This window comes from Xenopus laevis, chromosome 3S (assembly GCF_017654675.1).
Source record: "Xenopus laevis strain J_2021 chromosome 3S, Xenopus_laevis_v10.1, whole genome shotgun sequence".
Lineage (NCBI taxonomy): Eukaryota > Metazoa > Chordata > Amphibia > Anura > Pipidae > Xenopus > Xenopus laevis.
In genome coordinates, this window is record NC_054376.1 from 71,908,044 (window position 1) to 71,921,674 (window position 13,631).

Sequence of the window (13,631 nt, forward strand, 5' to 3'; positions counted from 1 at the left end):
AAGCTTGGCTTTTCACTTCTATAACCAAAGCCTGGCCGATGACATGGAGCATTCCATAGAAGTAAACACCCTACACAATGCAAAATGCTTACAAAACAATACAAAATACACACACACATACCTACACACAGGCACAATTCTTTAGATCATACATATGAGAGAGAGAGATAGATACTTTATACCAAAAATGTGATACCTGTGCTAAAATACTAGTGAGCTCAACTCTTTCCAGACTACATTTTAGTCATGAATTTAGTGAAAAAGAAATGCTAACTATAAAACGGAAGACAAGCAACCAATCTAAATAAACACTTAATCCAAATAAACACTTAAAACAGAGTTAAAATCTGAAAAAATTGTAAGGTTTATTAGGATATTTTAGCAACACAGTTTTACAGGATAAAGTCAAGGAATCCTTCAGTAAAATTTACCAACATGTGTGCTCTTTTTATATGGTGAAATTGACAAATTGATTTCGATTCAATCCAGTATATCATTACGAGTATACAGCAGGTAATCTTCCCAAGTAATTTAAATTAAATAAAAAATATAATTGAAGGCACAAAGAATTTAGACAGTGGTGACCTTAGTAATTCGTATTCACTATGAATGTATTCCTTAGGGTGAAGTACAAAAAGCCCTAATGACGTTACAAGAGGTACAGTTAATTTATACATGACTTGGACAACACAAAGTTACTTATGACATGTTAAAATTGTGAAATGACAACTGTTTTTAATAGTGAACCAAACTGTCAACTCACAGTGAATTTAATAACAATGATAAAAATAAGTATATAAAATAAATGAACTGTTTCTAAACAGATTCCTTAGCGAGCCTTAAAATAAATGTCAGCATTGAGGTTTATATTTGCTATACTTTCAATGGTATTCGTTTAATGAATACTTTACATATCAGAGACCTTTTATTTCTGGGCCTAAAGTTTACACATAAAAAGTCTAAAGGAAAGGAATGATAAAAGCTTGTAGACAGTGAGGCAATTACACAGCATTACAGAGCCACAAACAAAGGTCATGGAACGTTTGAATGGGGAGGCTGGACTTAAATGTTGCACTTGTGTGTCATATTTTTAAGAATAGAGAGGGTCATCTTAACAAATGAACGCCAAAAACACAATTCAAAAGGAATCCATTTCAACACCACCAATATCCTGGCCATATATCTGGAAAACACTATTTACAATAATTGACCACTTAGATTTAAAATGTATAAAAAAAGCTAATTTTGGCACCACCTTTAAGGCAATGCACAAGTAATTACTAGAGAATAAAAATGCACAGTGACTGCTGAGGTCAATGAGCGATTTTGTGTTACATGCTGAGTTGGGGTGTTGTGCAACTGTAAGACATGTCCAGATTTAAAACAAGTCATTTATCTTGCAGCTTAGCAATAAAAAGCCTAACACAGAATAAGGCAGCATGCATGCATAAACAGGTAAACAAAGGGATAATGTACATGGTTTCTTTAAATAACTGAAAAAGGCAAATTAAAAATCTCTAACAGCATTTTAGAAAACAAGGTGATCCTTTTGACAATTCATACTATTAAAATATTCTGTTCAATGTCTGTACAAATAACATTCCTACAATTACAGTATACATACAATCAAAATACCTTCTTTTTTTGTGGCCTACAAGCAGTTAGTTTTAAAAATTTACAAGACATGAACATAAATAAAGCTAATAAAACTGGCAAGTACAGTACTGGTCCGCTGTTCATCAAGAATCTTAAGTTACGCCAAAAGCCATCAAGGTATAACAGGGTGAAGTCAAATGCAATCTACAGGAAAACAAAACAAATATTATGTGCTGGTTTCATTCTGGACACAATAAATCAGTCAATAAATGTTTTCATTGAATCACAGCATTACATTTTCAACAAGAAGATATCAGAAAGCATACAGAGGAGCAATCATAATCCATAACAGCTTAGATCCTGTTGTAAAAATGGACCCTGATGTATACAGTTAAAATTGCAGACGTTTTGTAATTTTACAAAGATGACTTAAAGGAGAAGGAAAGCTACAGAGGCATTTTATTACCAATAGATTAGCTGCAATAGTGCAAGCTAGAATGCTATATTTATTCTATAGAATATTTTACCATACCTGAGTAAAAAGCTCTAGAAACTCTCTGTTTGTTTAGAATAGGAGCTGCAGTATTTATGTGGTGTGACATCACTTCCTGCCTGAGTCTCTCCCTGCTCTGAGCTCAGATTACAGTAGAGAAGGGAGGGGTGGGGGGAGAGGAGCAAACTGAGCATGCTCTTGCCCAGGGCAATGAGGTTTAAGCTGAAGGCAGGAAGTCTGATACAGAAGCCCATGTGTACACAATAGAAGGAAAGAAATGCAGTGTTTCTTTTGACAGAGGACTCAGAGCAGCATTACTTTGGGGGTTTACTGGTATATTTAGATGGCCCTTTCTGATAAGGCTTACTTAGTTTTAACCTTTCCTTCTCCTTTAAAGTGGATCTGTCATCCAGACATAAAAAGCTGTATAATAAAAGTACTTTTCAAACTAAACATGAAATCCAAATTCTTTTCTTTATGAAAGCGTTCATAGCTGTTGTAAACTCATTTAAAAATCTCAGTTGTCAATCAAATATTGCCTGCCCCTCCTCTATGCATAGAGGCGGGGCAAGCACATACTTTCACTTTCCATTCAGCACTTCCTAGATGTCACTGCTCTCACCACATTCCCCCAGTTCTCTTAACCATTTAATTGTGTAGCCAGTGCATGGGGATGGACATCAAGTGCCCCATTCTGGTGCACAAAATTCTGAAATGATGCAAGGCTTGTCTTAATAACAGTGTCCACAAAATGGCTCTTGCCTGCTTGCTATAATTATGAATTCCCAGGCTGATGGAAACAAGATTCAAATAATGTATACAGTGAATTTAAGTTAATTTTGCTTAACTAACATGATAAATTAGAATTTGAAATAATTTTATTGGGTGACGGATCCCCTTTAAATGTGCTGAAAAAATTATTTGTACAGTGAAACCTCAATTTTACATTCCCTGATTTTAAGTTTTCTCTCATTTTACTTTGTTGTTGTGTGGTCCCACCTATATATTATGCATAATACATTTCCCTGATTTTACATTTTCCTGGATTTTACACAGTTTTTTTCTGGTCCCCTGAAAAACAAAGTAGGAATTTGTCAGCTTCAAAACATTTCTGTAGACTGCCTTTTCCACCTCTATAATTTAGGCACAGAGGCGGGGCAGACACATACTTTCACCTTCAATTTAGCACTTCCTAGATGTCTCTTCACTTCTTACATACCCTTCCCTCCTCACCATCTAATTGTGTAACCTGTGCATGGGCATCATGTACCCCATTCCAGTGCATTCACAAGATTTTGTAAAGTATATCTTAATAACAGTGCCCACAAAATGGTTGTTTTCCTGCTTGCAGTGACTGCAAAGTCTAAGACTGAAAAATGATAGGCCCCTTTTATTGACTAAGCAACTTAATATTCCTTACCATATATAATCATGTATTAGAAAAGGCCACAGTCTTTCAGATTATTTTTTATGATGACATCAGTTACTGCATCAAACACAAACTGCACATTCTTGGTATCCGTAGCACATGTAAAATGCGTGTATATTTCTTTTGTATCCTTTCTTTTATTGAGATCTTCAAACTGACACTGAATGTATGCAGCGGCCTCTTCATATGTGTTTGAACCTGCAAAAAAAATGCTCACAGATTAGAAATAAAATTGCAGGTTACATAACATGTTATATAATTTAATAAACTAATTTCTTACATGAACATGTTTAAGGTTAACAAGTGAGAATATATAAAGTAGCACTCTGTGTCTAAGTTTGCTTCCAGCATAAATTATAAAAAAAAGAATGTTTAAATGCATGGTTTATGCTCTTTTCCACTAGAAAAAGTGAACAAGTTTTTGACAGCAGTTTCAATTAAAGAGATGGGAAACCTTTTGCAAGATATTAACACAGAATATCTGCCGATTTACTATTAATAGTTAGTACATGGTTATTGAAATTAAAGGAGAGCAAAACCCTAACAGTTAATATGGCTAGAAATGTCATATTTTAAATACTGGACTTAATACACCAGCCTAAGGGTTCAGGACCACTATAACATTGATGGTCCAGGCCTTCACATTTGTCACAGGAATGCACCATCTTGGATTCTTGAAATTTGCTCTGAGCAGCTGTTGAAAAGCTAAGCTTAGGGGTCAGTGCAAATTGTCAAGCAGAAAAGTAGGCTGACCTGTCACATAAGCTGATGCTACAGGGCTGACTATTGAATTCTCATGCTAACTGTACTGGTTTTAGAGCTTCTATGTACTTGTAATCTAAATTAATTACAAATCAGCCATGTATCATTACATTAATATTCTATATATACAATATTGGTTCCTGAGCTTATATAACTGGCAACAGCACAGAGTATGTACAATGAAAAAGCAGAAAAGAAGATTGAGAGGTACTGCCGTGCCTTCAAAGGTACAGGTCTTTACCGCTAAATCAGTGCCGGAGTTTCAGGAAGTTGCTAGTTAATTTTGTAGCTGACAATGGTAACATTCAGCCCAAAATCATGGGCAATATTAAAGATATACCGTCAGTGTGTCATAGGTCTTATTGTGTAGTAAAATATCCAATTCAAGACACAAATAAATTTAACTAAATGTGCTATGTGTTTAAGAATAAAAACATTTTAAAACAAATATTGCGAACAAAATTTTTAAATTAAATATTTAAAAAAAAAAAACCTCTGCAGATATCTGGGATACAAAAATGAACAGAACATATTAGAATCAATATAAATGTTTTGACATGTTTAGCATTATGTAAGCTGACAACATTGTAATAGCTGCAGTGACAACAAATGCCCCATCTAATTATGATACGAATTGTGAATTATCCAAACTCTATTTGAGCTTTAATTCGAATTTCGAGATTTATCATGCCCTTTAAGAACTTGAATTCGACTATTCGCTACCTAAAACCTGCCAAGTTCATGTATAAGTCAATGGAAGAGGTTCAGGCATCAATTTGTTAGTAGCCTGACTTTCAAGTTTTTTCGGAGAAAAAAACTCGAATCGAGTTTGGTCAAATTTTATTTGAGTTTTCGAGACGGTAAAATTCATCCGAGTTTTAGATATTGCATTTTTTTTACTACCCCAAAGGCGAATTTCGGGTATATTCGAATTTTAAAGAGTTTTAAAAAACTCACATGAATTCAAAACTTTAATAAATGTGCCTCTATGAGGAAATACTGAAACAATGAAGAATCTTAAAAATACCCAAAGCAATGCTTACATATTCCTATGAAAAGCCATAGGAACATGTCAACAGTATTTTTTTCCCTCTCCCCAAATAAAAGCGCCCCCAGTCCAACAATACCTAGTGATGATTGTGACAGACCACAGTAGGAGCACTTCCTTTAGTCACATTGGGTTGGGGGTGAAGTGTTCCTTATCTTCTCAAGTAATAATGAAAACAGTCTACTGAAAGATCACACTGCATCTAGCTCAGTGGGACCTTAAGCAGTGTTAGAGCATTAGCTGTGGTAAGTATTGCTAGGCAGGGGGCTGTTGGGGGGGGGGGGTAGGTACTATTATAACAAAATAATACTGTACCCAAGCTATACTGGCATGTTCCTATGGCTTTTCATAGGAATGTGTCAGTATCACTTTACGTCTAAGCTCTTTGATTAACTATAAAATTAGAATATATAAAAATGTACCTGGATATTCTGGGTAACAAATTGTTAAAGGACTTCTCTTGATTTTCTCCTCAAAAAGATCTTTTTTATTTAGAAAGAGAATAATGGAAGTGTCTGTAAACCACTTGTTATTGCAGATACTATCGAATAGCTTCATGCTTTCATGCATGCGGTTCTAAACAAAAAAACCAAAGCAGTATTAAAATATTTAGGTTAATCAAAACTGAATTATATTTTTGATATGTGGTCATGCTTACAATAGTCTCAGTAATCATTAAGACCATTAAAAAGCCGAAATAAACTTTCAAAGAGCCTTTCGGGCTTCAACTCCTCTCTAATAAAATGCTATACGGCTCTCCTTACTTTAAAGGAGAACCAACCCTTTCCCCCCTTCACTGCCCCCCCCCTCGCAGCATCTATTCTCTCAACAGTCTCCCTGTAGCCTGACTTTCTATATATCTGCAGAGTTGTGCAACAGAATTCAAAGGCACCATCTTCTGATCCTCTTCTGTAAACCTGCGATACGGATCTTGCAGGAGCATGCAAGAAAGGGGTTCAGGAGATAGATTGAACTGCACATGCTCCTCTAAGATTTGTGTTGCTGGTCTACAGAAGAGGTTCAGAAGAAAGACAGAAGATGACGCATTTGAACTCTGCTGCGTAACTGCAGATTCAAAGCAGGTCAGGCTACAGGGAAAGCTCAGAAAAGAACACATGCTGTGGGGAGGGGAGAGGGCAAGGGTTTTGTTCTCCTTTAAACTTTTTGCTACAGAATCTGATGCAGTGGTTCTTAAACAGCGCTCCAGTTTACAAGGATACAAGATTTGTTCAAGTTTCCCATTAGGCTGCAATTATTTGCTTCATCAATAAAAGTTCCAAAACTTCTAGAACAAGTGTGGGTCTAAAACGCATCCTTAAACTGACCTTCAATATGCTTTTCTAGTAGAAAAAGTAGGCCCCCAAAATGAACGGGCTCACATCAGTTGCCAACCCTAGACCAAGTCTACAGCTTACTGACCCATAGATACACCAGAACAACCTGGATCTTTCATGTGCTCCCCTGTCAAGTCTGCATAGCCCCCTATTATAATCTGACCGATTATATAATCAATTGCTTTGATTTTAAGTTAATTTTAATTGAAGAAAATCCTATTCAGTCTTCTGCCCATTACTATCAAAATAGTACTATATGCTCATATGATAACACTGGAACACGGAATAATCTTCCAGCTCAATAATTGTGTAGATGAAGGTGTGTAAACCACATTCATTCTACTCAGTAATTAAACAGTCATTGCTTTTAAATAATTGCATCTCTATAGGTATATGTTGCCTTATAGTCAGCCTCCATTTTCTATACTATTCTATATTAATGTATTCACATGAATCCAACAATTTATTCATACTTTTCACTCATGAACATTTGTCATTCCTTGTCATTTATGTATAACCGCCAACATATACATCTACTGTACATTTAAAGGGAGGCTATACTTTTAAATGTCTAGGTAGGTATCAAACTATCATCATCTATGGGATTTTGCCTTCTTTAAAGGGGCAGTTCACCTTTAAGTTACTGTTTAGCATGTTATAGTTTGGCTAATGCTAAGCAACTTTTCAATTGGTCTCCATTATTTATTTGTTATACTTTTTTTAATTGTTTGCCTTCTTCTTCTGACTCCTTTCAGATTTCAAATATGGGTCACTGACCCCATCTAAAAACCAATGCTCTGTACGGCTACACATTTATTGTTATTGCTACTTTTCATTATCATCTTTTCTATTCAGGATCTCTCTTCTTCGTACTATATTCTCTAATTCAAATCAAGGCATGGTTGCTAATGTTATTTGGATCCTAGCAACCAGATTGCAAACTGAAGTGCTGCAGAATAAAACAAAAATAATATTTTAAAAACCATAAATACAAAATTAAAACCAATTGCAAACGGTCTCAGAATAGCACTCTCTACATAACATTAAAGAAGAAGGAAACCCCCTGGGCGCAAAAACCCTCCCCCTGGGCAAATGCCCCTAACTTGTTATTCACTCCTCTGCGCAGGTCCTGTCCACGGAGTTCACAGTTGCCATCTTCTCCCACGCGCGTCTTCTTCCTGCTTTGACCGGCGTCTTCTGGCGCATGCGCAGTAGGAACATTTACCGGTACGGCTCTACTGCGCATGCGCCGAATGTCACCAAGTTTCCGATTTCACTTCGTGACATTCGCCGCATGTGCAGTAGAGCCGTACCGGTAAATGTTCCTACTGCGCCAGAAGACGCTGGTCAAAGCAGGAAGAAGACGCGCGTGGGAGAAGATGGCGACTATGAACTCTGTGGACAGGACCTGCGTAGAGGGGTGAGTAACAAGTTGGGGCATTTTCCAGGGGGACAGGAAGGACAGGGGGAGGAGGGCAACACAGGGGAATGGGTTTTTCACCCAGGGGGTTTCCTTCTCCTTTAAAAGTTAATCTACAGATGAGCAACCCCTTTACACGTCTAAGATCAAAGATATTCTATAACATATATTCTACTATAAGAACTACGGAATTTCACAGTAAAACAGGTATAAACAAAAAACAGGATTACCTGAAATAAGCTCCTCCAAGCAAGCAAATATACAAAACTAAAAAGGTAATAAACATATAATAAAGAAAGCTACACTGCTTAAACTGCTCTCAAGAATTCCAAAAGCGCAACACAAGTTATAAAATTTCTATGTAAATTTTATAGACTTTTTAACATGCACCCTTCCACCATGTAGCCTATATACAATGGTGCTCGAAAGTTTGTGAACCCTTTCAAATTTTCTATATTTTTAAATGAATTTGACCTAAAACATAATCTGATTTTCATACAAGTCCTAACAGTACACGTACATAGTACATGTAACAAAAATTGGATTTAGTCATGCATTTATTGAAAAAAAAAAAAAAAAAAAAAAAAAGATCCAATAATATATCAGCGAATGGCAAAAGTAAGTGAATTCTTAGAATTATCAGATAATTTGAAGGTGAAAACAGAGTCTGGTGTTTTGAATAAATAGGATGACAATCAGGTGTGATTGAGAGACCCTGTTTAATTTAAAGAATCGGGATTCAGCAAAGCATGATCACACATCATGGCTTGAACAAAGGTGATGTAGGAGGACCTCAGAAAAGAAGTTTGTGATGACCATAAAGCTGGAAAAGGTTACAAGACTATTGCTGAAGAGTTTGTACACAATTTGCCTGACTGTTGATTGGGGGAGTCCAAATGGAGAAATTGCAAGACTGTAGTTATCCTACCCAGAAATGGTCAACCATCGAAGATAACTAACTGCAAGGTATCAAATAATCCGAGAGGTTACAAAGGAACCCAGGGTAACTTCTAAGCAACTTAACGCCTGGGTATTTTGTTGCATCTGGGCTTGGACGGCTTGCCTTCATTGATGGAACAATTAATTCTGAACTATAACAGAGCATTCTATTGGAAAATATCATATCAAGACATCGGTCTGTGAACAGAATCACAAGACACCGTAGAGAATGGGGTATATTTATCCAAAACTGAAGTTAGAGATGGCCACAGTCTTCTAGAGTGAAATTCCGCCACTCTCCATTTCAATGGAATTTTGAAAGCCATATTTATCAAAGGATGAACTTGCACTTTCACCCATTGATAAATACTCTTTTAAAAATCCCATAGAAATGAATGGACAAAATTGTAATAAAGGCATTTCACTTTTTAAAAGATAATCTGATTGCTGTCCAGAGTTGTGGAAGCTGTATCACATGTTTAAGAGACTACAGGGACATGGTTTTTCCCATTAAGGTGCTAGTCTTCATTATTTAAGTATAGTTAGGAAGCTATGCCGCTTAACAATTCATTCTGCTACTCACCATTTCCTCATCTTCAGCTAAAACTAGATCATAATCACTCAGTGCTACACAGAAAATTATTGCTGTGACCCCCTCAAAGCAATGAATCCATTTTTTTCTTTCAGATCTTTGGCCTCCCACATCAAACATTCTGCACAGACAAGAAAATAAAATCAACATTATGAAAATTAATATTTAAACAAATTGTCTAATGGCTTACGTTACAATTTAAATAGGGGTTGTTATTGGCACAATGCCTTGAAAGTACCTTTTATTTTTAAATCCAGTTCTAATAGAGCTTATAAATTATCAACAGAAATATAAAACCATAAAAGGTTTCATTACAAATGAAACAATTTCAACAAAAAAACCCAAAAGCAAAATCCCACCTTAAAAATAAGAAAATATTGACTTTTATATAAAATGGAATAATTTTTAACAAGCCTAATGAATAAGTACTATTATTCAGGGTCCAATTAGTGTGATTGTTTATACAGTAAATAAGATAACTAAAAAAATGAAAATACCTTAATTTTTAAAGAAATTGCACTGTAAAGCCAACTAGGTAACATCACATGGTCTCCTTTGAGATAATTGGCAGAGACAACTCTAAAGTATCCAACACACTCAATATGCATGCAAACATTGGCAATATAAGAGCTCTTACACATGGGTGTCTTTTAATGCATTTACAAATGCATGCTAAGTTTGAAAAAACACATTTTCAGTGCAAAAGAACCATAGACTCTTGGGTGGCAGTAGATGTGTTATAAACTTTGTTAAAACATTTAATACAGTAACAGACAAAAGGCTACTAATTAAAGTGGAACTATAACCAAAATGAAAAAAATATAAGCTTCATCATAAATACATTTTCTAAATACTATGAATTAAAAATTCTAGACAGTTTCTGAAAAAAATCTAGTTGCTCGTCCCTTCTGAGACTCCAAACTCACTAATGAAGATAGACAGATTCTGAATGACAGATCTAATATATGTGGGGGGCTCCTTTTGCCTAGAAACTGTATTAGATCTCACACTTTTACAATCACCAGAAATTCTATATCTCTGCATGCAAGGCAGTTATTTTGTTAGATTTAAATGGTTAGAAGAGAACAAGGTGCTCTAGAAGGAAATGTAAAGTGACTCACCAAACAGTGAAAGTGGCCCGGGTGCACCAGCCCCAGACCCCCAGCTTTGGAGGAGCGGTACAGCAAAGAATATGGAACAGCAGAGCTGACCGGCACTCAAACGGTTTCACAGGACCAAAGATGTTCAGTTAAAAAATTATTTTATTTGTAGAAAAATTAAAAATATAGCTGCATCTACATTCACCCTACGTGTTTCACACCCCTACAGGGCACTTAGTCATGGCCTCTTAGATTGTGATTGCACTGGAATCAGTTATTTGTGTGAGCTCTAGTACACCTGCTAGGAAAGGGAGCCCCCCATAAAATATATAGAATCGAACTGTCAATGCAGTTTGTCAGAATGTGTTCTTTCTGAAAATAGACTTCTTGGCATCTTTGTACAGTTAGGGGGTCTTGCTAACAGTTTGTAGGCTCAGTTTGCAAAAGCTGAGTTGGCAAGAGAGAAAATGCATATGCAAGATGCAGTAAATGTGTTTATTTTGCAGTAGCTAGAATGACTAAGGATGATAGATCATATGGTCTGTCTTCCTTTTGGCTTCTGAGAAGTGGCAAGTTTGGCTACAAAACATGTTTATCCAGCCAGATGCCTGCCCCAACAATGTACTGCTTTTAAGCATGTTTAATTAAGTTACTTTTCATTTCTTTTAACACTAATGGATGCCTCCATCCCTGATTGACCAGGCGTTTGAGACCCCTACCAGTTAATGGTCATTTTGACACATATTTAGGTAAACTTATGCACAGTGGACCCCTGGCCTTCATAGTTAGGGTTGTGTATCTTGATACCGAACGTTTTGTGTGAGATAAGATAATGTTAATTAAAAGCTTTGAGGTTATTTTTTAAAAAAAGTCAACATTTTTTATAAAAAACGGTAATTTTACTAAAGTGTTGTGGCTGTCTAGTTTGGAATAAAAAGGCATATTTACTTATTTTAGATTCATCAGAATCTTTTATTCCCAAAAACAGATGTTTTTATGGTAAACCCACTGTGGAGTTTTTGGCCTTGAAATCAGAAGTAGGCACGTTTATGGAGCAGCACTTTGGAAATGTGGTTGTGTACTGGAAATCTCCATAAAACTATACATATTTGGTATTGCAGTGTTCTAGAGGCATGGGCCATTCCAAATCAACTGTAATTTTGTACACAAAATAAATTATGTTTCTGATATGTTTATATAATGGATTATAAAAAAATTGTTGACAGTTAGAGCCTATATCTTGTTAAAGAAGTGGAATTACACCAACATTCTAGCATATTTTGAAAGTTTTGGTTGTTCTGAAAAAAAAAACAAAAAAAAAAAACAATATTTTGTTTCCTGGGTAAATCTTAAGTCCCCTCCAGGAAAGGTCCCTAAACTGAAAGAGCCCTAAACTTAAAGAGCATAAAAGGTTTAAAAACTGTCTGGTAATAAAAGTTTGCAAGTGACCAAAATGGCCGGCAGTGAAGGGTTAAGCGAGACTATTGTGACTACTATAACCTTTATTGCATGGAAATAATTTTTATTTAATTATATTTAGAATTACAATGTACAGTTTCTGAAATAGCCAAGTTACTCTACAATATCCCCCATGAGTAATCTGACTCTCTGCAGCTACATGATGGAAACAGTTATTTTAAAACCTCGGATACATGGTCTAGGCAACACAGCACACAATGATGTAATAAAGTCAATCAAAATATGATTCCTACTCCTGTATGTAGAGAGAGACAGATTGCCAAGAATGCTATAGCAAAAAAAGGAACTTGATTTAAGAACTACCGTATATACTCGAGTATAAGCCGAGTTTTTCAGCATCCAAAATGTGCTGAAAAAGTCTACCTCGGCTTATACTCGGGTCAGCGGGCAGTAGCCGAGATTGCAGTCACTTTTAATCATTCCTATACCAACAGTTCACTTGGGGAGAGACTGCAATATCCCACAATGCCCTCTGTTGGTTTTATGAAAGAATAACAGTGCGCCCTCTGTTGGTTATATCAAAGAATAACAGTGACTGCAATATCACACAGCGCCATCTGTTGGTTGTATCAAAGAATAACAGTGACTGCAATATCACACAGCGCCATCTGTTGGTTGTATCAAAGAATAACAGTGACTGCAATATCACACAGCGCCATCTGTTGGTTGTATCAAAGAATAACAGTGACTGCAATATCACACAGCGCCATCTGTTGGTTGTATCAAAGAATAACAGTGACTGCAATATCACACAGCGCCATCTGTTGGTTATATCAAAGAATAACAGTAACTGCAATATCACACAGCGCCATCTGTTGGTTGAATAAAGGATTAACAGTGATGGCAATATCACACAGCGCCATCTGTTGGTTATACAAAAGATCAGTGATGGTTTTATGACACACAGCACTCTCTGCACAATTCTCTGTCACCATCAACTTTGCAAAGAAGTCCGGTCGATCGCTGGGGGAGTCTCTTTGGCGGAAGGTGCGCTGCTGGGAGACAGGGCTGTAGTTGTGTCTAGGCTTATACTAGAGTCAATAAGTTTTACCAGTTTTCGTAGGTAAAATTAGGTACCTCGGCTTATACTCGGATCGGCTTATACTCGAGTATATACGGTATACAGATTTTTTTAACTGATTATGTTTAGACATAATTAGTCAAGACATTTTTAGCAAATCAGACTTGAACAATAAAAGTAGCTTACTTGAAATGAAGGTCCTTGAAAGTAAAATGAGTTTCTACTATGCCCGTAGTTTTCACTCTAGTCCTGAGAACATCCTGTTGAGTTGGTATGTAACTGTTCTGTGCTATCCTGTCCAAATCGTTAAGATAACTGAAATGTAAAAACATAAATAAAATGAATCAATTAAAAAAAATTAACAGGTTAGATTTCCACTTATGCAAGTTAACAAATTAACTACAACCATGTGTTATAT

At 36.0% G+C, this 13,631-nt stretch overlaps 1 protein-coding gene across 1 annotated transcript in view; it reads right to left on the reverse strand.

Annotated features, from left to right (window-relative positions):
- Positions 1-340: 340 nt before the first annotated feature.
- Positions 341-13,631, reverse strand: part of gnai1.S (guanine nucleotide binding protein (G protein), alpha inhibiting activity polypeptide 1 S homeolog) — a 32,760-nt gene continuing 19,469 nt past the window's right edge. The window contains 5 exon segments of the mRNA NM_001090896.1: positions 341-1,800; positions 3,510-3,716; positions 5,751-5,904; positions 9,605-9,734; positions 13,400-13,528. Of these exon segments, the coding sequence (NP_001084365.1) occupies positions 3,526-3,716; positions 5,751-5,904; positions 9,605-9,734; positions 13,400-13,528 (604 nt within the window). The 3' untranslated portion in view covers positions 341-1,800; positions 3,510-3,525.